The following is a 24,969-nucleotide window of genomic DNA, read 5'->3' as shown; positions in this document are numbered from 1 at the left end:
GAATCATTTTTTTTAAATTAAGCATAGATGAGCAAATTAGAATATTGAAATGTTTTATTTAAAATTCTGAAAAAACTGACAAAATAGTCACATGTGTACTTTTGAAAAATTTATTCTGAAAGCCAAAGTCTGTAATGTCTTCATCGTATCACCTTTATTATATGCAATTAATACTTTTAAAGATAAATATTTCTATGAACTAAAAGTTCATTATAAAATCTTATCAAGGGGCACCTGGGTGGCTCAGTCAGTTAAGCATCTGCCCTCAGCTCAGGTCATGATCCCTGGGTCCTGGGATGGAGCCCCGCATCGGGCCCCAGTCCCCCTTCTTGTGTTCCCTCTCTCTCTGTCTCTGTCAAATAAATAAATAAAATCTTTTAAAAAAAAATCAGACTTGCTAAATGTGAACTTCAAAAGTCAGTACAACACAAATGAACCCTGAAACATTATCTTAAGTGAAAGAAGTCAGTCGCAAAAGACCACACATCTTATGGCTCCATTCAAATGAAACGTCCAGAACAGGCAAATCCACAGACAGAAATTAGGTTTAGTGGTTGCCTAAGGCTGGGTGTAACTCCTACTGTGTACAGGGCTTCTTTTGGAGGGGCGATGAAAATATTCTAAAATTGTGGCGATAGCTGCACAATTCTGTGAACATACTAAAAACCATTGAACTGTAGGCTTTTAAACGCATACGTTGTTCAGTATGTGAATTACATCTCAAACCTGTTTTTTTTTAAAAGGGAAGGTTCAAAGAACAAGAGTTGCCAAATAGCAGAAGATAAATACATCTTTTGACAGCAGCACAGATTCTTTTCCAAGGAATGTGAGGTCTGGAAAATGATTGCTAAATAGTCTTTTCTTCTGTAGACCACTGATAATTGAGCATAGCCATCACCAGTTGAAACAAAGAGGAGCAGAAAGCACAGAGACAGCTATGAAAGAAAATCAGCATGACTACCTAGATGATTTAAAGTCTTTTTTTTTAAAGATGTATTTATTTATTTGCAAGAGAGAGCCTGTGCAAGGCAGTGCCGGGGCGGGGGGCAGGGGTAGGGGCAGAGGGGGAGAGAGAGGGACAGACTCACTGCTGAGCACGGAGCTGGAGCAGAACTGATCTCAGGACCCTGAGATCATGACCTGAGCCAAAATCAAGAATAGGACGCCCAACCAACTGAGCCACCCAGGCGCCCCATAAAGTCTATTTTCAAAAGGGTTCCCCCAAGCTTGACGTTACAATGCAACAAGCCTTGTGTGATAATGGGATGGGTTGCAGAGTGAAGCACTGAAAGCAGCAACTGGCTCTGGGCAAGAACTCAGCAGATAAGCAGTCATTCATTTCAGAAGCCAGGGAGGAAGGCAGAGAAGAGAAAGTTAACAGTCCAGTTAAGCTCCTTAGAGATACCTAATACCCCATAAAAAAACAACAGTAAAGACAGCAGATATAACTTCCACAGTGATAGAAAAAAGTGTGCATATCAGAACAAATTATAGCAAAAGAAAACTAGTGTTATGTATGCAGGCAAGAATCCTTCTTCATAAGAAACAGCTCGGGACTAAGTCATTTATTAGAGTAATTGAAATGAATCAATAGAACGGTTAAGGAAAGATTCTGTAGGAGTTGAATAGTGTCCCCTCAAAATTCATGTCCACCTGCAGCCACAGAACATGACCTTATTTTGGAAAGAGGGTCTATGCAGATGTCATTAGTAAAGATGATGTCACGCTAGATCAGGGAGGGCCCTAAATCCAACGACTGGTATCTTGATAAGAAGGGAAGAGGACACAGGCAGGCACACAGGAAAAGAGGCAGGGATTGGAATGCTGTAGCCACAAACCACAGAACCCCGAGGATTGTCGGCAGGAGGAGACAAGGAAGGATTCTTTGCTGGAGCCCTGAGAGGGAACATGGCCCTGTCAACACCTCGATATTGTACTTCTGGCCTCTAGAGCTGGGAGAGAATACGGTTGTGTGGTTTTAAGCCCCCAGTTTGCGGTACTTGGTACGACAGCCACTGGAGATGGATCAGATGCCATGCAGTTTGGCCACTTGACCACCAGAGGGCACTGTCTACCAGCAAGTCCTGCATACGCATACACCAGGGCCCAAGATAATCCCCGAAGTTTACCAAATGCCATGCAGTGCTTAGACAATGCAAACACTTATACCTTTTTAACTATGGTAAACAAGTTATAATTAATCACTTACAAAAATTACAACCATTATCATCTTGCTGAATAATCTGTGACCTTTGCAACAACTTGGCTGGGAGCTTTTTAAAGAATATCCTTGCCCTGCTGTCATTTTGTACCCATGGGAAGGCATCCGTAGGATAAATTCCCCCCAACAATTTCTCTTCCCAGAACAGGTGCATATTCTTAATTTCAAAAGACAGGGCCTAATTCCTCTGCAAGGAGGTAATACTATGTTACATACACAGCAGAAATGTACAAGAATGGCGGTTTTTCCCAACCTTGGCAATACCGCTCTAGAACAAGCAGGGAGGGGGGTCCCAAGGACAGGGCTGAGGGCCCGTAGACCCATATCTCACAGTTCAGGTGCCCAGTCTTCTGAAACTTCTCCAGCCGAGTATGGGTATAGTTGATTCCCTTTTCAGGCATGAAGCCCAGCCTTTTCAGACACCACACTGCAAGGAGGTGGTCTTGCTCCAAGACTGAGATATTTCTAATAAGCAGCTTCCTTTTTCCTGAGTCCCTCTGAGTATAGAAGCCTGAAACCAATTCCAGGGTGCCACAGGGATAGCCACCACTGTGTCCTTAACAGCCCTCACGCCCAAGCATATACTAATATTTGACAAGGTAGCCAAGAATACCCAGTGGAGAAAAGACATTTTCTCTTCAAAAAATGATGCTGGAAAAATTGGATGGTCACATAAAAAAAAAAAGAAACTAGACTCCCATCTTACACCACTCACAAAAATTAACTTGGAAAGGATTAGAGACATGTAAGACTAGAAACCATAAGAAGAAAAGTAGGAAGAAAGCTCCTTGGCATGGGTCTTGGCAATGATTTTTTTGACACAATACCTAAAGCACAAACAACAAAATAAAAAACAAATGAGTGCGACTACATCAAAGGAGCAAAGGAAACCATCAACAAGATGAAAAGACAACCTACAGAATGGGAGAAATATTTGCAAACCATATGCCTGGTTAGAGATTAATATCAAAAATATATTAAAAAGTCATACAACTTGATAGCAAAAAAAAAACCCACAAAAAAACAAATAACCCATTTTTTAAAAATGGGCAAAGGATCTGAACAGACATCTTTCCAAAGAAGATACACAAATGACCAACAGGTATGTAAAAAGGTGCTCAACATCACTCATCATCGGGGAAATGCAAATCAAAACCGTGAGAGACCACCCCATAACTTCCGGTGAGTTATAAGATAAACAAGTCTCGGAGAGGCGATGCACAGCAGGCTGACTGCAGTCAGCAACACTGTATTGTGTATTTGAAGTTGCTAGGAAAGTAGATGGTAAACATATTCATCACTAGAAAAACAATTTGTAACTAGATGATGGACGTCCATTAAACTCAGTCTGGTGATCATTCCACAGTACACACATGCATCAAGTCATCACGCCTCACACCTTAAACGTACACAGTATTACACGCCAGTCTTCCCAATTGCCTTTTGTGGCAAAATCCACCCCCCCAGCTCTCTCAGTCCACACTGGGAATCAAGTGATCAAGGTGTCATCCTTGACTTTTCTTTGCCCCCATAGTCCATCCACCATCAAGTCCTATTGGTTTATCCCTAAAATAGATCTCAGACCTATGAACGTGCCTAGATCTGGACCACCACCCCTTACCTACCACCAGCTCCTCCCTGGACTGCGGCAAACAGTTGCCTCACTGGTCCCCTGCTTCTGCTCCTGCTCTATCCAATCCATTACACAAATTGCAACCCAAGGAGCTTTTCGAATTACAAACAGATCAAAGTAATATCTCTCCCCTGCGTAAGCTCTTCAGTAGCACCCCACATGCTTAGAGGGGCGTCCAAGTGTCTTACCATGGTCAACAAAGCCTTGCATGATCTGTCCCGCACGGCTATCTGACCTCCATTGCCATCGTTTGCCCTTTGCGCATTATAGCTCAGCCACACTCCCTACTACGGTTTTCCCAGAAGCAGTCCTTGAGACAAGGATTTTGGTTCAAGTAGATCATTTGAGAGAAGATCCCAGGCAGCATGGTGAAGAGTGGGAAAGTGTAATAGGGCATATTAATGAGTGCATTACCTCTGTGAACAACTGGGGCTCAGCTCTGCTGGGGACCCTCTGTGTGGACATGCCTCTGAGTCATCCCAGCTCAGAGTGAGGAAGGTGGGGAGTTTATCCACCATGTCCCACCCCTCACTGTTGAGCATCATTCTGGGGACGTAACTGCCCAGTGCTCCGTCAGGTGCCCATCCAGGGCTGGAGAACACTCTTCGGAAGACACAGGAAGCCATGACCACCTGGATGGACTGAGGGGATCTGGTTGGAACACCATCGGCTCCTTCGGGACTATTCGGTGCATGGTCCTCAGACCGGCTCCCTTCCATAAAATGTAACCAGTCTGTGATGAGATAAGAAGCTTGGTCCAGAATGTTCATCAGCCACATCATTAAAACATACGACTACATTCTACTGACGTCTTATTGACACCAAGACTTTCTCAGGGAATCAAGAACTCCATTCTGTGCACTCTGGTATAAGCTCCTTACCATGTCATTGGCTGGCACAGAGCCACAGACTGGCACTTTGAATAGCCCCGTAGATTATCCTCTGCATGTTGCTAGAACGCTTCAGGTTTACGATCTCTATCCTCACCATTCCCACTGCCTGAAGTTACCTTCCCCAGCTCCTTCCCAGCCTTCATATGGTTGACATGGTCCCACCTCAGGAAGGCCTCCCTGACTCCCCATGTAAAATATCTACCAGTCCATTATCCTTCATCTAGTACCTTGTTTATCTTCTTCAAAGTGCTAATCACATTCTACCTGATCTAGGAGTTTGTCAGTTGGCATACTGTCCATCTCCCCACTTGAATGTATATGTTCAGTGGGCTAGCCAATGGGCCTGCCTCCTTTGCCATCATATCACCAGCACCAAGCACAGGGTCGATGCTCAATAAACACGGAATGGATGAACGAATGGATGAACGAATGAATGAGTTTGCAACCACATCCACTTATGGGATGTCCTCCCTTCAGAAGGTGCTTAGTGCTGATGTGCCCTCCCCCTGGTGTCAAGCAGGAACACGGCTCCCCCACATTCAACACTGTGTCCCACAGAAGACCCCAAGTTGTAGCTCACCCATTGTGAGAGCCACATCTTGATAACAGCGCTCCCACATCTGACGTCCCAAGCCCACGCCTCTTCTCCACCCCTGAAATACAGCATACCAACACCTTTGGGGAGCGGTCTACCTGTGTGGTTAAAAGCACTGGCTTAGGAATTAGACACACGCAGCTTCGATCCCCAGGTCTGCCCCTGACCAGTTGAGTGCTTGGGTGGATGAGTTCACCCCTGTGAACTTCAACTTTCTCACCAGGGTTGTTGTAGGGATTAAAGTAGATCACTGTACACAGCAGGGTTTTCAGCCTGGACACTAGTGACATTTCAGGCTCGGTAATTCTTTGTCAGGGGTAGGACTGGGGGTGCTGTCCTGTACATTGTAGGGCGCATAGCACCATCCCTGGTCTCTACCCACTAGATGCCAGTAGCAACATGTCCAACATCACGTGACAACCAAAAACTGTCTCCAGACATTGTCAAATGTTCCCTGGGCGGGATGGGGACCCCAAATCACTGCTGGTTGACAGCCACTGGTATAGTCTTTAACACAGTACTGGACAAGTTTATTGCACTCTGTACCTCGGTTTCCTTACCTGTAAAATAGGCATAAGAGTGGTGCCTAATTCACAGATCGGTGTGGGGAGTAAACGAAACAAGATAAAGGACGTACGTGGGTAATATATACGAAGAGGTAAATAAGATAACACAACATACAGGTCTTAGCAGAATACCTTGAACATGCTAGAGCTTCTAAAACCAAAGGCTACTGGGGAACTTGGGTGGCTCAGTCAGTTAAGCATCCAACTCTCGGTTTTGGTGCAGGTCATGATCTCAGGGTCGTGAGATTGAGCCCCACATCAGGCTCTGTGCCCAGCACTGAACCTGCTCTGCCCTTCTCCCGGTTAGCTCAATCCCTCCCTCTCATTCTCTTTCTCTAAAATAAATAAATAAATAAAATCTTCAAAAATAAATAAACATGGGGTAACTGGGTGATGGACATTAAGGAGGGCATATGATATAATGAGCACTGGGTGTTACACAAGACTGATGAACCACTGACCTCCACCTCAAACTAATAATACACAGTATGTTAATTAATTAATTAATTGAATTTAAATTTTAAAAATACTGAAAAAAAAAGAAAATAGATAAAAAATAAAACAAAGGGCTACATGTGAGGTGACAGATATGTTAATTAACCTGATTGTGGTGATCATTTCACAATGTGTATGCATATTAAATTACCACATCGTATACCTTTAAAAAAATCTCACCGTCCCACCTAAATATGTACAATTTTTGCTTGTCCATCATACCTCCACAAAGCTGGGGGGAAAGAACCAAAAACACGCTGTTTTCTGTAAAGAAAAATTAATAAAACAAAAACTATTTTTTATCATAAAATAATATTCTATGTCAGTTATAGCTCAGTAAAGCTGGAGAAAGATAGGCTACTTTGACTCTTGGGTGGTTTAATAGAAATAAGACCTGAATGCATAGAAACAAAGTAGAATGTGGTTACGAGGGGCTGGGAGACAGGAGGGAAGATGGGTTGTTGTTTAAGGGGTACAGAGCTTCAGTTATGAAAAAGTTCTAGAGGCCTGTTCCACCATATGTACGTGGCTAACGTTGCTATACTGGACCCTTACAAATGGTTATGGGGCAATATTTTATGTTATGCGCTCCTTACAACAGTAAAAATATATATATGATAAATATGAGATTTTAAAAAAAGAAGAAGAGCCATCCCACACCTGCTTGTCCTGCCTCCTGCCTGCCTGGGATGACCCCATGGTCCACAGGCAGGTGCAGAGCACAGAGGACAGGAAGGTGGGGGCCACTGAAGGCAGGCAGCGCTGCCAGGATTTGCCTCCCCACCCCCACCACCTTCCTGGCACTGAACAGCACCATGGTTCTGCCTCTGAACCACTTCGACATCCACTCATGGGAAGGGCAGGGGCTGAAGAACTGGGGATGGAGAAGAGGAGGAGAGCAGTTACCAAACTGTGTTGACTTCTTCATTTGACTCAGGAATCTGACCTTAATCTTGCTTCCAGAAAGACAATGGGCCCCATTCCTGCCCGGACCTGCCTTGAGTATCCCAAGAGTTCTGAAAAGCTGAGCGGGTCAAAAGTACTTCCTTGAAGGTGAGGCTGGAGGCAAGTTCTCTTCGTCTCCTACCTCTGCCTACGTTACGACCTGCCTCCAGCGAAGCAGTGTCAGCAGTTGTGACAATGCCTAGTGCTGCTCTTGTCTCCAGGAGGACCTCAACACGGGGCTGTAAGCATGGAGGAGTTGGCTTTAAAGGACTGTCTGCCTCCCCTTGCTGGAGAATATAACAGCAAACACGTCTAAAGGGTTCCCATTTGCAAGTACTACTCAAAACACCTTTATAATATTAACTCATTTGACTCATATACCAGTCCTAAGAATGAAGCAGTGTAATTGTTTCCATTTTACAGATGGCCAAACTGAGGCTTGCCCAAGACCACACAGCCTGTAAGCGGCAAAGCTAAGAGCTGATCCACAGGGGCAGGGAGCTTTTCCCCATCTGTTCATTCCTAAATGCGCTTGGAACCTAACTAATGCTCAAATATTCACCAGAGAGATACAGATGAATGAATGCCAGGGACACCCGGTCCCCAAGGTGAAAATGGGCCTTTTGGAGAAGAACCATGGACACACCATGTTGCCGGTGAATACTTTGGTTCTTATCCTAATGATTTAGGAAACACGAAGGGATAGTAGCCTCACGGAGGGAGTGCAAAGGCACTCTAAGAAGAATCACAGCTATAAAAAAGAAAACCACCAGGGGCGCCTGGGTGGCACAGCGGTTAAGCGTCTGCCTTCGACTCAGGGCGTGATCCTGGCGTTCTGGGATGGAGCCCCACATCAGGCTCCTCTGCTGTGAGCCTGCTTCTTCCTCTCCCACTCCCCCTGCTTGTGTTCCCTCTCTCGCTGGCTGTCTCTATCTCTGTCGCATAAATAAAAAATAAAATCTTTAAAAAAAAAAAGAAAAGAAAAAAGAAAACCACCAGAACCCATAACTCTTTGGAACAGGCACCCACAGCTATTCGAATGGTGGCGACTTGGACCGGGCCCAGGAGTTTGCCCTGCACTTCTGCTTCTAGTTGACATAGACCCACCAACCAAGTCCAGTTTTCCGTGAGACAGACGATGTCAAGCATCTTGCTCCCTTTCATTCGTTCTTCCTCAATCCTCAGGAAATGTATCAAAGTTTTTTTTCCCCCAAACCAGCCCTTTTCTTTAAAAATGTGTTCATGATGTCAACCCTTTGTGTGATGCTGTGCTGGGTACAAGTGAGGGGTGTTATCCACTTCCAATGGCTGCCGTAGCAAATTAGCACAAGGTCAGTGGCTTACAACAACACAAGTTTATCATCTCACAGTTGCAGAGGTCCTAAATCCTAAAGTCAAGATGTCAACAGAGCTGCATTCTTTCTGGAGGCTGGGGGGGGTGAGTGGGAGCTTTCCAGGTTGTTCCAGCTTCTGGACGCTGCCTGGGCTCCTGGCCCCTTTCTTGGTCTTCAGAGCCAGCAGTTCAGCCTCTTCTAATTTCCCTCCCCCCTGCCCCTCTGTTTTGTCTTTCATCTCCTTCTCCACCTCTGAGTTTCCTGCTTCCCTTTAATAAGGACCCTGGGCGGGGGGGGCACACTGGGCGTAGAGATTACTAAATCATAATAATAAAATACAATGTAATCAAGGACCCCTGGTATTGCACTGGGCCCACGAAAATAATCCAAGGTAATCACCCCATCATGAGATCCTCAACTCAATTACATCTGCAAAGTCCCCTTTGCCATGTAAAGTAACATCCAAGGTTCTGCGGATTAAGACGTGAACCTCTGGGAGCATTGCTTACTCTGTCTACCACAATAACGGGTGCCAAACCTTTTCTCAGCTTTTCTCTTCTGAAAACACCAACTCTTCTGAAGATCATGTCACTTTTAACCAATCAACCCACCTTGCTCCTCTAACTCAATGGCTGCCAACCTGGGCTACACGCTGGAATCACCAGGAGAGCTTTTAGGAGTCCCAGGGCTTAGATCACACCCCAGACCAATTAAATCACAACATCTGGGGATGGAGCCAGGCATCTGTATTTGTTTATTGGGTGGTTTGTTGTTGTTGTTGTTGTTTTTAAAGATCCCCAGGAGATACTAACATGAAAAACTTGGGCTCCATTGCTATGAGTGACACACTCCCTGCAAGCCAATCTTGCCACACCCCTTCATTCATGGGGGTGACAAGGACCTGCTATGTACTTTGCAGGGCCAAGTGCAAAACGAAGATGGGGGACCCTTATCTAAAAATCAAGAATTCCAGGATAGCAACAGCAGAAGGGCACATGCCTTGAGGCGAGCACAAGGCTCAGTATCTTCTTCCTCTCCATGCCTGTCCTCAACTCTGATGAGGTCAGAAGCCATCCCGGATCTTGGCTTCCCAGTTTCTTGACCTCCAACACACCAACAAGATTTCCCTGCCCCCTTCACGTGGTTCATCCACACAGCCTCTGAGACCTCCATCTCAAATCATCCCACATTGATGCCCCGGGACCTGGCTTCCTCCAGAGGTGTCCTGCCTTCAGAAACCTCCCCTTCCATTGACCCTATTATTTATCCCCTCGTTATAAATCTCCAACTTCCTCATGTCCTTTCCTCCATCCTTTGAGGCCATAGCCCTACACTATAATCTTTTCCTTGCAAACACTCTTCACACTGTTGTGTGAGCCTGGAAAAACATTAACCCTCAACTTCACCACCATTCCCAGCCTACACTAGCAGCTAGACACGCTGGGGGTGGGGGTGGGGAATTATAGGAAGCTGATAATGGTGTCTTGACGTTTATGACCACAGATCACAAGTGGGGCCCCAGCTCCACTAGTTAATGCTGCCCAGTTCCCCAGTACACTCACCTTCACACTCCACAAGTTGGCTATTATTTCCTCAAATCTCCCAGACTGAAACCTCTTGCTAACGACTTCAAATGGCTCATTCTTCAAAGAGAAAATAATGCCTTCCAGAAGAATGACCTAGCTAGACTCACACACACTGCTTTCCTCCTGTTACAAGAAATGCCTGCTTCCAATGACAAGCCCCCATCTGAGCCCTAGATCCTAACTGTGTCTGCCTCCCACACATTTTGTTCTTGAATTACTCTCTTCCTCTCCATCACCAATTTTTACCTCCCTTTGAGATTATTACTGTTGCACAAAAACATGCTTTAATATCTCTCTCCCAGCTTTTAAAACTCTTTAAGAATTCAGGTCTTACACAGTATGCTTTCTGATTACAATGGAATTAATTTAAAATCAGTAACAGCAAGATATCTGGAAAATCTCCAAATAGTTGGAAATTAAAAAACAAAACAAAACAAAACACACTCCTGGGCACCTGGCTGGCTCAGCCAATAGAGCACGATTTTTTTTTTAAGATTTATTTATTTATTTTGGGGGGGAGAGAGAACATGAGCAGGAAAGGGGCTGAAGGGCAGAGGAAGAAGCAGACTCTCTGCTGAGCAGGGAGCCTGATGTGGGGCTCTATCTCAGGACCCTGAGATCATGACCTGAGCTGAAGGCAGACACTTAACCCACTGAGCCACCCATGCACCCCAATCACTCAACTTTTGATCTTGGGGATTGTGAGTTTGAGCCCCACGTGCAGATTACCTAAAAATAAAATATTTTTAAAATGTTTTTAAAAATACTTCTAAATACGCTTAGTCAAAGAAGATATCAATAAGCAAATTAGAAAATATTTTAAACTGATTAAAATTGAAAAGCCAACATGAATGTTTATGTGATGCCACCAACAGCAGTACTTAAAGGGAAATTAATAGGGGCCCTGGGTGGTTCAATCCGTTAAGCATCTGATTTTTTACTTCGGCTCAGGTCATGATCTTAGGATCATGAGATCGAGCCGCCCCACACAGGGCTCCTCGCTCAACATGAAGTCTGCTTGAAATTCTCTCCCTCTCTCCCCCTTTCAAAAAAAGATAAATAAAAATAAAGGGAAATTAATAGCCTTTAACACCTACATAGAAAAGAAAAAAGATCTCAAATTAATGACCTCAGTGTCCATGGTCAGAAACTAGAAAGAGCAAATAAAACCCAAAGTGAGCAAAAGAAAGGAAATAAAGATTAAGAAAAACATAGAATCAGGGAAAAAATAGAGAAAAATATCAGTAAAACCAACAGATGCTTGCGGGGAAAAAATCCACAAAATTGATAAACCTTTCACCAGGCAGAGCAGGAGAACAAATATGGAAGACACAATCGACCAGTATCAGGAATAAGGGAGGTGGCATCACTACCAATATTAAAAGGACTAATTAGAGCATATTATGAACAATTTCATGTCAAAAGAAACAACTTAGATGAAATAAACAAATTTTTTGAGAAACACAAATTAAGCTCACTTAAAAAGAAACAGAAAACCTGAATAGCCCTACATCTTTGAAATAAAGTTCCAAATAATTTTTAGAGGGAAAAAACTACAGTTTGAACCACAGTAGGGGACCACACGCCAAAAGCCCACCTTCTTGACCTCCCTTGTTGATTCCATGGAGAAGGATGGAGTCAAGGTGAAAGACAGACAACAAGCAGCTTAGCCAGCTCTCCTTGGGAAAAGCTGAGTCATGATGAGGTCGCAGCTCTCCATACATCTTAGTATCACTAATCAAACACCTTCATATTACACTAAAGAAGGTGGGGGGGGGAGTTCTAATTGCCTGCGCAGACCTCGAGATAACTGGGAATTCATTTTCATTTGAACTTTGTGGGTGCACAGGCTTCACTGGGAGGGTAAAAAAAATATCGATATCCATCCTCCTTGAACAAACCTAAAATGCAGACACTTAGCACCCACAGGAGTTAGGTAAGGATTAAATTAAGATATTCCAGTAAGAGGCTTGACACCCAACAAGAGCTTCATTAACACTCCCTCCCACCTGGGGGCGCGCTGGGAAACACACACAGAGATGAACCCTGCCCAGACCTGTGAATCGACTCCTAGGACCTTTTTTCTTTCATTGTCTTTCTTGAGTTTAAGCAAAAAGGGGATGTATATCCTGAGAAGCAGTTACAGTGTCTAAATAATTTCATCGCATTTGAGGAGAAGGGAAACATTTTCAGTGTGCAGTGGACGGTGCGCGCACGCCCAAGAAAATTACTCAGCCCTTGTTTTTCTCCTTTAGGGGTTTTCCTAAAATAGTTTCTTCAATTCAACTTCAATGCATCCCTTGACCCCCATCGACCCATCACCATCCGCTGTGGCTTTGGGAAAACTACAACCGCTCCACCCCGCAGACCACCGCTTGACTCAGGGGAGGGATCCGGAGGGCGCAGCGCGGGGGAAGGGGCGGGCCCGGGAGTGGGCCGTTACGAAACCTTCGGGAACAGACGGCCACTCCTCGCAGGGGAGGGACTGAATGCTGGGGCCTCGTTCTCTAGAAGTCGCAGCACTGGATCCCAGAACTTAGTTCTCTGTGCCTTCTCTGACCGTGTCCACGCCTCTGCGGCGCGCTCCCGGGTGGCCCACAGTCCGGTCCGCTCTCCACGCGCCAAGTGCCTCCCCCGGCCATGTCGTCCTGCAGCCGCGTGGCCCTGGTGACCGGAGCCAACAAGGGCATCGGCTTCGCCATCGCGCGCGACCTGTGCCGGCAGTTCTCGGGGGACGTGGTGCTCACCGCGCGGGACGAGGCGCGGGGCCGGGCGGCCGTGCAGCAGCTCCAGGCCGAGGGCCTGAGTCCCCGCTTCCACCTGCTGGACATCGACGACCTGCAGAGCATCCGCGCCCTGCGGGACTTTCTGCGCAAGGAGTACGGGGGCCTGAACGTGTTGGTCAACAACGCGGGCATCGCATTCAAGCGTAGGTCGGGGGTGGGTCCCTGGGCGCGCCAAGGTTTCGGGGCAGAGAGCCGCAGGGATCCCCCCACTCGTCCGCTCGAGTGATCGCGGAGCGCATAGCCGGCTTCCCGGGACGCGCTCAGCACTGGCCTCGCGCGGTGGAATCTCGCTTTCCACGGAGTCGCCAGAGCAAGGCGGGCGGAACCGAGCCCAGGGCCCTCCCGGAGCCGTCAGCAGCTGCTGTTTGCCAGAAAACCGGCCTCCTGGGAGGGGGGCCACGCCCTGCTAAGCTCATCAACCTTCTGTCTAATGCAAAAAACATTTTCTCCGCGAAGGGTCTCGGAGCTCACTTTGGGCTTTCGCTTTCCTTGAAAGGGTGCATTCTTAGATGCCCGGAGGCATCTGCTCGGGACAGGAAATGAATCTCCGAGACACGATCAGCGCTCACTTTGCACATTAGTGGACTTGAGATTTTGTTTAATGGAGAGCTTTGATAGGCTCAAGCAGAAAGGAAGCGAGCCTTGTTCCCTCCCCCCGGGAATTTGTGTTTGTCATCAAACATACATTTTCAGTGTGATTTTAAGTAGCATCTTTGGGGGGAAGTCAGGGAGATGACTTTCTCTGTTGCTCTACTGAGAAAGTGAATTGAGCTGCCTTGAGCTAGGGGTAGAAAGAATAATCAGGCCCCCCTCATTTACCAACCTAGTGGGGAAGAGAAACCCAGGAGGCAGAAGAGAGAAAAAACTGGTGTGAGGCCTTGATGGACTCCCGCCCCGGCCTTGACCCCTCACGGTCACTGCGCATCCGCACCTCCAGCTGAGCCTGCGGGCTTGTTGGGAGCGCAGGCGGGAAGCGGCCGGCACCCGCAGGAGCAGTCGTCGGGCGCTGGTTGAGTGGTTGATGGCTAGGTACTCCGCTTCCCGGACACAAGTCGGCTGGAAGCCCCCGCCCCCTCAGCAGTGTGGGCGGGGGACCTAAGGCCTCAGGCCACACCTGCTGAATCACACTGTGCGTTTTAGCAGGATCCCCAGGTGCGTCCCATACCCCTTCCGGATTGAGCAGCAGCCGTGAGAGCCGCGAATGCCCAAAGTGTGGCCAGACCAGTGCTGCAGCGTCACCTGGGAACGCGTTAGAAATGCAAATTCTGGAGCCCCACCCCCGCTCTTCTCCGTCCCAAACTCGGGGGGTGGAGCCCAGAACGCTGTGTTTTAACAGGCCCTGCAGGTGATTCAGACACATGCTTGAAGTTTGAAGAACCACCGACCTAGGGGTTTAAAAATCGTTTTAAAGTTAGCTTCTTTTTCCTTTAATTAGAGATAAGATGCGCTCTGTCGTATACATTTCCGGTAGAAATGCGTGACTTTGTTTCCTTCTCTTTTTGGAAGCTGATGATCCAACGCCCTTTGACGTTCAAGCTGAGGTAACACTGAAGACAAACTTTTTTGCAACAAGGAATGTCTGCATCGAGTTACTGCCGATAATAAAACCTCATGGTAAGTCCAGCGTGTGGCTTGTCGGGCTGCATCCCTCAGCAAGAAGTGGGCCGTAGGCTGTTCCTCAGGAGTGACCTAGAGATGCCGTTTCTCCAGGGGACACAGAAAACTGCACTATTATCTAGTAAGAGCTGGCTCCTCACCTGCACATTTTAGCTTTAAAAGATACATGGATGGTGCATGGCAGTGCTCTTCGGTGCCACGTCACGAACTCAACCCTAGAATAATAAGGTGTTACAAGTCCTTCCAGAGGCCTCTTGCCTCTAAACAATCTCAGTGGGTCCTTCTCAGCTCCCCATGGTGGTGGGCCACAGCCAGTTCGGGTGCGGGCCTGAGGGAAGGCTCTGTTTAGCATGTATATGACCTTCCCTGCGTTCCTGTGTTCCTTTCTTCACTTAGTCAAGCTGATGCAGAACTTCCCAAAGAAATTTTTCTTTATTAGGGAGTATCTCACCCACACTCCCAAGTATCCAAAAAAATCACTTTTATTAATTTATTACTTTTCCCACAAATACTGGAGGGCCTACCATAACCCAGGGTGCTGGGGACACAGTGGTAAGCACCGTGGACAGGGACAATCCTGACCATGGAGCACTGAGTCTAGTGGAGAAGACTGTCACTGATGAAGAATCGTACAACTGTGCTGGGGGGCGAGGGCAGAGAAGGCTCCCTTCCCTGAGGACCCTCTTCCCCCAGAAAGGCAGCTGTGATTCTCCAGAAGAAGAACTCTGTGGTTCTTATTAGAAATGTACTTTTCTCAATTATCATATGATCTCACTGATTCGTGAAATTTAAGAAACAAGGCAGAGGATCATAGGGGAAGAGAGGAAAAAATGAAACAAAACGAAACCAGACAGACAAACCATAAGAGATTCGTAATCATAGGAAACAAACTGAGGGTTGCTGGAGGGGAGGGGGGTAGAGGGATGGGGTAACTGGGTGATGGACATTGGGGAGGGTATGTGTTGTAATGAGCACTGGGTATTATATAAGGCTGATGAATCACAGACCTGTACGTCTGAAACAAATAATACATTAAAAAGCTTCCAAATCTCAGACAACCAGTCAAAGTAGAAGTAGTGTCTAGAATTGCTTTCCTTTTCCTGTTATGCATGCATTTTTAATTAAAATAACTGCATAATAAAAATGTGCTTTTTCTCAATTTAACATTTTGAATAAAGATGATCTCTAGTGCAAACATCTTAAAATCTAAAAAGATGCATGGTGAGAGTTGCACCTGGACTCCTGCCCCCCCCACTTGCCCAGTTCCTATCCCCAGCCTCTACAGCCAATTCCCTTTATCCTTTCCTAGAGGGATGAGCTCACAGAAAGCCCACAGGCAGAGTTGCAGGTACTGGCTGAAGAAAGCCTTGGGTCTGGGTGCACAGAGTTGGTGAGTGCCCAGGGCCAAGGGGATGGAGGTTTGTTTTGTTCTGTTCTAAGTAGGCCCCATGCCCAGCAAGGAGCCCAACACGGGGCTTGAACTCACCATCCTGAGATCAAGACCTGAGCTGAGATCAAGAGCTGGACACTTAACTGACTGAGCGACCCAGGCGTGACCCCAGGATAGAGTTTTTTAATGCAAATTTAAATGCATTTTTTTTTTTTTGCTCCCTTGTTTACACAAAGGGAACATTAAGTATAATGTTTGCCACTTTGCTTTGTTCATTTACTATATCTGGGACTCCTTCTAGATCGGGACAGAAAACTTTCATATTTTTTACAGCTGCATAGCATTCTGTTGCAGGGTTGTCTTTTACCAAGTATCCGGAAGTCCTCTTTCTATGGGTTTTAGAATTCTAGGATTTGAAAGCTGCAAGGTATTAAACCTTATATTCCTAGGTCTTCATTTTACAGAGAAGGAAACTGAGACCCAAAGATGTGAACACAGGTAGTAATAGAGCTGGAAACACTATTCAGGTTTCCTGACTTCACCCCTCAATCAAATCAGGATAATTAGTTCAGTGAAGGGAAGGATCATAACGCCAAATGATTGCAAACCAAGCCATTTTGAAAGATAAAAGGTGGCTTTGGGGAGGGTGGGGCTCAGGCAACAACCCAGAGCAGGTGAATCACTGGCTTTAACCAGTTCTCTGTTAACAGTAATTCCCAAACAGAATCTGGTTTACAACACCCTGAGAATATTTGTGATTTTTCGGTAAAACTCACATTTACCTGGAGGGCAAAAAGCTGAGGATTACTGCCTCTTGATTTGTAGGGAATTTCTCCCCAAAATAAACTGACATAAAAGCCGCATTTTATGTAGCGTTATATTATCTTTTTAAAGAAAGTTACCCTCTTGCTTATTCATTTAAGATTGAGTGAATAGGTTAATCAAGTATTTGCCCACTAGAGGGAGCTACTTGCACACTCTTTCTAAGAATGGAGGTGGGGTGTGGGTGGTGTGGGTGCAGCCCTTCTCAGGGCTGATTGGACCCATCTGGCTGTTGAGACGGTCACCCCTTGGCCTCTCCCAGAGGTGTCCCCTGAGATCAAAGAGGACACCTCTTACTCTTAGAAGTTTTTAATTTCCATTAAAGGCACAGAGTAGCTCCTATAATTCATTTTTTCCCCTCCTTTCCCTTTTGAATTTAATTCCTCATAGCAGCCAGGTGATTAAGAACAAAGCCGTTTAGAAAGTAATGAAGAACACATGGAAGTAGTAGTATTCCTGGCCAAACTATTGAAGTGAATCTAATTATAAGAAAATCATACCTGGGATGTCTGGGTGGCTCAGTCAGTTAAGTGTTTGCCTTCAGCTCAGGTCATCATCTCAGGGTCCTGAGATCGAGTCCCACGTCGGGCTCCCTGCTCAGCAGGAAGTCTGCTGCTCCCTCTGCCTGGCGCTCCCCCTCCTTGTGCGTGCTGTCTCTGACAAATGAATAAAATCTTTTTTAAAAAAATCATGCTAATCCAAATTGGGACAAATACTACAAAATAATGGCCTAGAGTCTTCAAAAAGGTCATTGTTAACTACTCTAGATTAAAACAGACTAAAGAGGGGGGGTGCCTGAATGGCTTAGTCAGTTAAGGGTCTGACTCTTGGTTTTGGCTCAGGTCCTGATCTCAGGGTTGTGGGATCGAGCCCCACGTCAGTCTCCCTGCTCAGCATGGAGTCTGCTTGGGATTCTCTCTCTCTCCCTCTCTCCCTCCCCCCATCCCCCTTTCTCTGAAAATAAATAAATCTTAATAGACTAAGGAGATATGATCCCTAAATGTAATCCATGATCCCACATGGGAGCCTGGATGAAAACAAACTATAAAGGAAGATTATTGATTATTGAAATAGTTGGAGTCCTTTGAATATGGACTGTACTTTAGATAATAGTTTTATACCATGATAAAGGGTTTGAGTGTGATCACTGTCATGGTTATGTAAGGTAATACCCTTGTTACCATATATATACTCGAGTGTTTAGGGCAAAGTTTTATATTTGTCTGCAATTAAGAGAAAGAGAAAGCAAATGTGGCAAAATGTTAATTGAGGAACTTAGGTGAAAGGCATATGGGAGTTGATTGAACTATTCTTGCAACCTCTCTGTAGGTTTCAGATTTCTCACAGTTGGGAAAGAAGTATGTATTACGAGAGAGGGAGAAAATTACTGAGGAGTCCTAGGTACCTGGGGATACGTGAGGTGCTCGTGTTCAAGACAGAGTGAGGGCATCTCTGTGTGGGGTTGGCCCACAAGGAGAGCTAGTAGAATGTACAACACCCTCCCCACCTTGCCCCATCTCCATGGTGAATGAATGCCACTCAGAAAATGCAATAAAATCCAGTTATCCTGGTATACCTGGGAGGCTCAGTTGGTTAAGTGTCAGACTCTTGATCTCAGCTCAGGTCTTGATCTCAGGGTTGTGAGTTCAAGCCCCTCATTGGGCTTCATGCTGCACAAGTAGGCATGATGCCTACTTAAAAAAAAAAAATCCAATTATCCTATTGGATGCACAGGAAGTGGATTCAGGATAATATGTAAGAAAAGAACCCCCAAATGTGTTGGGTTTTGATGTTGGATGAACTGTATAAATTCACACGTTTACTGGTTTGGGGATTTCCATCAATAATTAAATTGTTTTGTAGTTTTGGGCTTAACACATTTTTTTATAGATACAATGGTCTTTTTAGTAGCTGTGAATTATTGTTAATATGAATATTAACTCATTAATTATATTTACTTTTTAGCTATGGGCTAAAAAAGGGATGAAAATCAAAACGGGGATGGAAAATCAACCCAGTCCATGTGTGAAAGTAGCCATCATTAAGGATAGACGACGGCATTCGCTTGACCCTGATTTTTGGTACTCGGAGATAAAGAGGTGGCTACATGTGGCCCTAGGAAATGGTGCAAGCCAAGGAAGAGCTTTAATCCTCAGGGGTAGGGTGTCTTCTCTGGGGAGGCAAGTTCACAGGCACCTGGAGTGTTTGTATGTGTAGGGGGTGTTTTTATAAAACCACCTGGCGATTCCACTACAGATAACCTCCGGCTCACCTAATGAATAACCAACCACTGCTCTTTAGCCCCTGTTGCTGATGGGATTATGTCCTTCCCTTTGGGGGAAGAGAGCACAAAATAATGTTAAGACCCACTGCTGACTTCTAGAGTCTTTTTTTTAAAAAAAATCAGCAGTTATTAAACCTATGGTAGGAATCAATTGCATGTTGGGTAAAATAAAACCACTGTTGGTTTGTGACATGCTTCCATGTTTTTACTCTTCTGTTTCAGGCAGGGTGGTGAATATCAGTAGTTTAGAGGGTTCAAAAGCTCTTGAAAATTGCAGCGCAGATCTCCAGAAGAAGTTCCGATGTGAGACGCTCACAGAGGAGGACCTAGTGGACCTCATGAAGAAGTTTGTGGAGGATACAAACAATGAAGTGCATGAGAGGGAAGGCTGGCCCAACTCAGCTTATGGGGTGTCCAAGCTGGGGGTCACCGTCTTATCAAGAATCTTGGCCCAGCATCTGGATGAGAAGAGAAAAGCTGACAGGATTCTGCTGAATGCGTGCTGCCCAGGGTGGGTGAAGACAGACATGGGGGGGCCTCATGGCCCCAGGACTGTGGAGGAGGGAGCTGAGACCCCTGTGTACTTGGCCCTGCTGCCCCCAGATGCTACCGAGCCTCATGGCCAGCTCGTCCACGACAAAGTCGTCCAAAACTGGTGAATGTCTGCCTTGGTGCTTAATGCTTAATAAACGTTTGTGGAATGAATGAATGAATGAATTATTCATTCNGAGGAGGGAGCTGAGACCCCTGTGTACTTGGCCCTGCTGCCCCCAGATGCTACCGAGCCTCATGGCCAGCTCATCCACGACAAAGTCGTCCAAAACTGGTGAATGTCTGCCTTGGTGCTTAATGCTTAATAAATGTTTGTGGAATGAATGAATGAATGAATTCTGGTGTCGTAATCCACTTCTGTCTCTGTCCGTGGGGAATGTCGATTAGAATCTCCCTAGGAGAAACTCTTTCCAGAATCAGGCTGAGCGATTTTGCTATGCCCAAACTCCAGCCTGGAAGGGCGAAGAACCTGGTCCAGTGGTTCTGCAGGGTCCGAAGGCATCAGGATTGCCTGGAGGGCACGTTAAAACATGGCCCGGAGTTGGGGCCCCATCATGTGCATATCTGACAAGCTCCCAGGGGCTGCTGGTGCTGGGACGGCAATTTGAGAACCACAGGTCTGACAAGAGCTCTCAGGGCTCCTGAGCAGCTTCCAGCCATGTTCCAGCCATCCCTTGCTGATTCTAGGTGGTTAACTCTAAGGATGTGATTTACCCTGTTTCCATAGTTCTGCAATCCTACTTTGTATCACATTCTGTTTCATTATATTTTCCTAAGAACATTTTCATTGGTTCTTAGGAAGTAGTATGGCTTGAAAGACTCGGAGAATTTCCTTTTTTTCATTGAGGTATGATTTCCACACTGGGATTTTCACTTGGGTTTTGCAATCTGTGTCCCCAGAAGGTTTGCAAAGTTGCCCTGCCCCTTCGTTCAAATTGTGCCTGCTTGGACAACTTTGTCCAGACATGTGTGCTGTGACACATGCAGATACTTCTCCCTGACCTGTTCCTGCTCCCCTCTGAGCTACAGACCAAGGTGACCTTTCAGATGCCTCCCTGAGCCCCTTCTGAAGTCTCTGACAATAGGCAACTCCACATTCACTGTTTCAAATGGGATTGCTTTTGTAGTCGGCCTCCTGGGTTCTCGTTATACCCTGTAGAAGAAGGACTTGGAAACTAAAGAATCTTACGAAAGAGAACTACACTTATAAAAGATGTTTGCTAGGGAGTCAAGGCCTCAGAACGAATGGCTAGTCAAACAACAGAAATACAACAGGTGCACAATGGACAAACTATAAAGGAAAGAAACCACAAATTTACCAAGTTTATGATGGGCTGTTCATCATGAGATACAGCAATGTTGTCACTTGATTATGACCACAAAGGTCACCTGATGACAGCATTGCAGAAATAAAGGATAAGGCTATTTTCCTTTTGAAAAGCAGTACAGAATGGAAATTCTCAAGGTTTCATTTATTTGAGGGAATCAGGACTCTGCAGGTAGCCCTGTTATTTCTGGTCTATCACAGCATACATAGTGCTTCTGGACTCTCTAACTTACTGATGGCAGCATAGCAAAGTGTCATTTAGCTCTGACAACCCGCACCTCACGTCTTCATCCACTGTGGGTGGAGGGACGTCTGAACCCCACCCAAGCTGCATCTCACTTCCCTTAGCCATCTCTATATTGCCTGATTAAATCCAGCTTGCTCTTAGATTTGTCTAGGACCATTGCTCCCAAGACATTTTAATGACTTCTTGTCTGGCTCTAAAAACACTTTAATGGTTTTCGATGTGTTTCCTCGATATCTTTCATACTCTGGTCTCCTCTACAGCCAGCCTCCAGAACCCTGCCAGTGATGAGCAGTAGTACCAGGACCACCGAGCACCTTCAGGTTCTGCCTAACAGAGTCACAGACAGGAAATACACAAGTAAACAGCCCAGTTCCTTTTCTTTCTTCTCCCTTCTTTGTCTCTAGCCAAGTATCATCTTGACATTTTTAGATCAGGGTGTACCCGCTTATAAGACCCTTAATTGTAAAGTGCTGATCAGAACAGCATGTCTCATGTTTATGGAAAGGTCAAAGGGGACCCTTATGGGATGGCCTGCCCAGCACCCTCCCCCCACTGCTTCTTCCCATGTTTGCAGCTGCAACAGCCACCACATGACTTTGCCCTGCTAACCTCTGTTGACTATTCCAGCTGTAGGCCCGTCTTCTAAAGAGGAGGACCAGCTGCACCGGATCAGGGAAAGCTCAGAGCTATTACTGTGAGTGGCCTTGTCCCACATGGTCTAAAGAGCAGAGGGAACCAAGTATAGCCAGAAAAAGAGACAATTCTCAAGAGACACACTTACAGAGTGGCCCCCAGACAGACTGTCCCACGTCCCCACAGTGGCATCCCTCACCTGGCCTCAGACTATTCCTGAGATCTCAGATTCGAAGAGATGCTCCAAGATACCCCTGGATCCTTAAAAGAAATGATCCTATTCCTTAAGCTAGTTTGAATTATGTTATTGCTTGCAACTGAAAGGAATCTAATACATGTGCATAAAAATGTTCCACGGTGTGCTGCAGTGAAAAAAGAATTAGGTTTAGAATCAGAAGGAAAAAAAAAAAAGAAAAAAATCATGAATTGAGAACCATGGCATATTAGGCCATGTGTCATGCTTAATATTTTCCCTATGTTGTTTTATGTATTTCTTACAGTACAGCAATCCTGTACCATAGGTATTAATTTGAGATAGGTATTAATATCATTTTTCAAATAAGGAAAAAAGGCTTGGAGAAGTTGATTAACTTGTCCAAGATCACACAGCCAAAAGCCAAGAGCCAGGACCGTATCCAGGACTGTCTAACGGCAGTTCCTTGGTTTTTCTTGGTGCCTAGTGCTTGACACGCCCAGCTTCACTAATATGAGTCTAGAGACCAGGGCAACTCCCTTGGTGTAAAAATTAGGGGAGATGATACATCGAATCTAAATCATTTGTAAGCCATATGGTTATTAGATCCCATTTAGCCTGTGTGAACTTTTCCACAAAATAGGTAAATGAAATATGGCTTAAAAGTGGCATATTTTAAGTGGAGTATCCCATTCTGTGTGTTTTTGAGACATCAAATGGAGCCAGTGATCCTGTCCAAACCAGCTTCTCCGTGATCCACTTTTCTAGGCTGACACATGAGTGCTAAACCCACATACAGTACCAGCTTTAGGCCTGGCCTTTGGGCTTCTCCCTCACCTACTGAACTTCAGCAATGAGTGAGACAGACTGAGATCCTGAACAGTGATGTAGTGTGGAGATGAAACAGTGATAATGACAATCCTGACAAAGGTTTCTTGTTACTGCAAGTCAACCACAAAGTGGGCACAGCATCAAATACAGAACTACCCAAGACTTTACCTAGATGGGGTGGTAGAGAATGTACTTTATAGAAAAGACAGGGTGAGAGGATCACCAGGATTTGCATATGGAAACTCAGAATGTGTCTACCTGGCCAATCTCTCTAAGAGGTGAGCCAGCCTGAGCCAGAGAATGTAGTCACATCTGATTATAACCCCTTCTTTATTATCAGAAGGGGCAAGGATTAAAGTTCTGGTTCAACTTAAATCTGAAATGCTCTGATTAGCGTATTATTATTTGAGGAACAGGCTCTATTTATATGCCTCAGACACAGCTAAGTAGACTGTTAAGTGTGACAACTTGATCCATGGAAACATTTCATGTAGGAATAAACTTTCAAATCTTAATGCTGTACATTTACTGTCAATTCTGATTATAAATATAGTGGGGGGTTTTTAAGGGTTTACGATACTTGAATCTGTCAAAATGCTTTTAAATTAACTTTCCACACACTTGGGGTTCTTTAAAGATAGGTGACAAATACAAGGCATGTATTTTATTTTATTTAACATATCAGGACAAAGTTATACATGGTGGTTTCGAAATGAATAGACTGGTTCTCCCTTTCAGTGGGAAGTATAAGCAGTTCTTTCAATATTAGTTAAATGCAGTATGGAGTGAGGCTAGGATTTGAGGAACCTAAAACAAACAAACAAAAAACCCACCTCACCTTTGGCAACTCTTTTTGTAAAAGTGGAGTTTTTCATGTCTTCAGCAGGAAATCAGTTTCATGCAATTATTTTTTTCCTACTAAATGCTCCATCCTTTAGCTTTCCTCTGCTTCTACTTTAAGACCACTCCTAAGACTGACCAGTAGAGGGTTTACATCTGGTGCACTTGGTATATGCCAAATGCAGATGGAATCAGAAGCCTGGGCAGGCCAGGGAGGGGGCCAGCATCCCAAACTATGAAAATATTCTTGGTGATCCGGGGGCAGTGATAGATCCCCTTGGGAATCCGATACAAACTATATAACCCTTTCCAGAAACATATACACAAAATGTTTTGTACAATTTCAAAGTGTTCGTGGACCTTCCACTCCCACCTCCTAACTCTTTCATGGTGGCCTAGCCTTTAGGAGCCCCAGACTAGATCTGAAAATTCCTTAAGGGACTGTCAAGGGTTAAATGGTCAAAAGCCTGTGCAGAAATTACTACCTCAATCAACAGGTGCCGCTGCTTTGGTGGGCTGGGAGCCCCAGCTGGTGCAATCAGGATGCACAGGTGAACTCTGCCTGACTCCAGTCCTTCAAGGTGCGTCTGGCCCTGCAGCTGTCAGGCCAGGTTGGGTGGGTCTGAACTGTCCAGGTCCGGAAGCTCCTGAGGATGACAGGAAGGGGTTAGAGTTTTTCTGGAAATATTAATGCTCTTTAGAGTTGACAGGTCTCCTTTCTGAGCCAGAACCCACATAATAAAACTCATTCCACGAATTAATTCCCTCAACTCTGATCCCAAGGGCCAGAAAGGTGCGGCCTCTGGGGCTGGGGACGCCTTAACCAGGTTCCCGGGGCCTCCTGTGGCCCCAGCGTGTATGGAAGGATTCATTTCACCTCCTCCCTGAGGGTTTGGGTGTGGTCTCAATGCAAAGGATGGGGTGAGCCACATGCCATCGGCCCCACTTTTCTTGGGCCCCACCGTTCTCCAAAGCCCCTCCTGGAGCACGGCGATAAACTGACCGCTCTCCCCTTCCGTTTGGGTGTGTCGGGGGAGCCCCAGGTGAAAGTCGGAGCCACCCCTCCCACCTATGCAGTCCTTCCCCGGAGCAGCCCCGCGGCGAGGGCGGCAGTTAGTTGCGGCAGCTGAGAGCGACGCCCACCGCCCGGAAGCTGTGGAGGACTGGGGATGAGAGCCG

At 45.7% G+C, this 24,969-nt stretch overlaps 1 protein-coding gene and 1 long non-coding RNA gene across 3 annotated transcripts; one reads left to right on the top strand and one right to left on the bottom strand.

Annotated features, from left to right (window-relative positions):
• Nucleotides 1-12,744: 12,744 nt before the first annotated feature.
• LOC100482919 (carbonyl reductase [NADPH] 3) lies at nucleotides 12,745-20,035 on the top strand. 2 transcript variants are annotated; one of them, XM_034655704.1, is made up of 4 exons: nucleotides 12,745-13,197; nucleotides 14,561-14,668; nucleotides 19,390-19,770; nucleotides 19,942-20,035. In XM_034655704.1, exons 1-4 carry the CDS (start codon nucleotides 12,909-12,911, stop codon nucleotides 19,995-19,997), a joined length of 834 nt encoding a protein of 277 aa, XP_034511595.1. In that variant the 5' UTR covers nucleotides 12,745-12,908; the 3' UTR covers nucleotides 19,998-20,035. The 2 variants fall into 2 exon arrangements, with proteins under 2 accessions (XP_034511595.1, XP_002917105.1); XM_002917059.4 differs by lacking the exon at nucleotides 19,942-20,035 and having other exon boundaries at nucleotides 19,390-19,872.
• Nucleotides 17,485-24,969, bottom strand: LOC105236656. Its single transcript, XR_002142233.2, has 3 exons — nucleotides 24,860-24,969; nucleotides 24,276-24,437; nucleotides 17,485-17,539 (listed from the first exon to the last, which is right to left on the bottom strand). It is a non-coding gene; the product is annotated as an uncharacterized LOC105236656 (long non-coding RNA).

This window comes from Ailuropoda melanoleuca, chromosome 1, assembly GCF_002007445.2.
Source record: "Ailuropoda melanoleuca isolate Jingjing chromosome 1, ASM200744v2, whole genome shotgun sequence".
Classification (NCBI taxonomy): domain Eukaryota; kingdom Metazoa; phylum Chordata; class Mammalia; order Carnivora; family Ursidae; genus Ailuropoda; species Ailuropoda melanoleuca.
The sequence above is the reverse complement of the archived record's forward strand: the minus strand, read 5'-3'. Positions and strand labels throughout refer to the sequence as shown.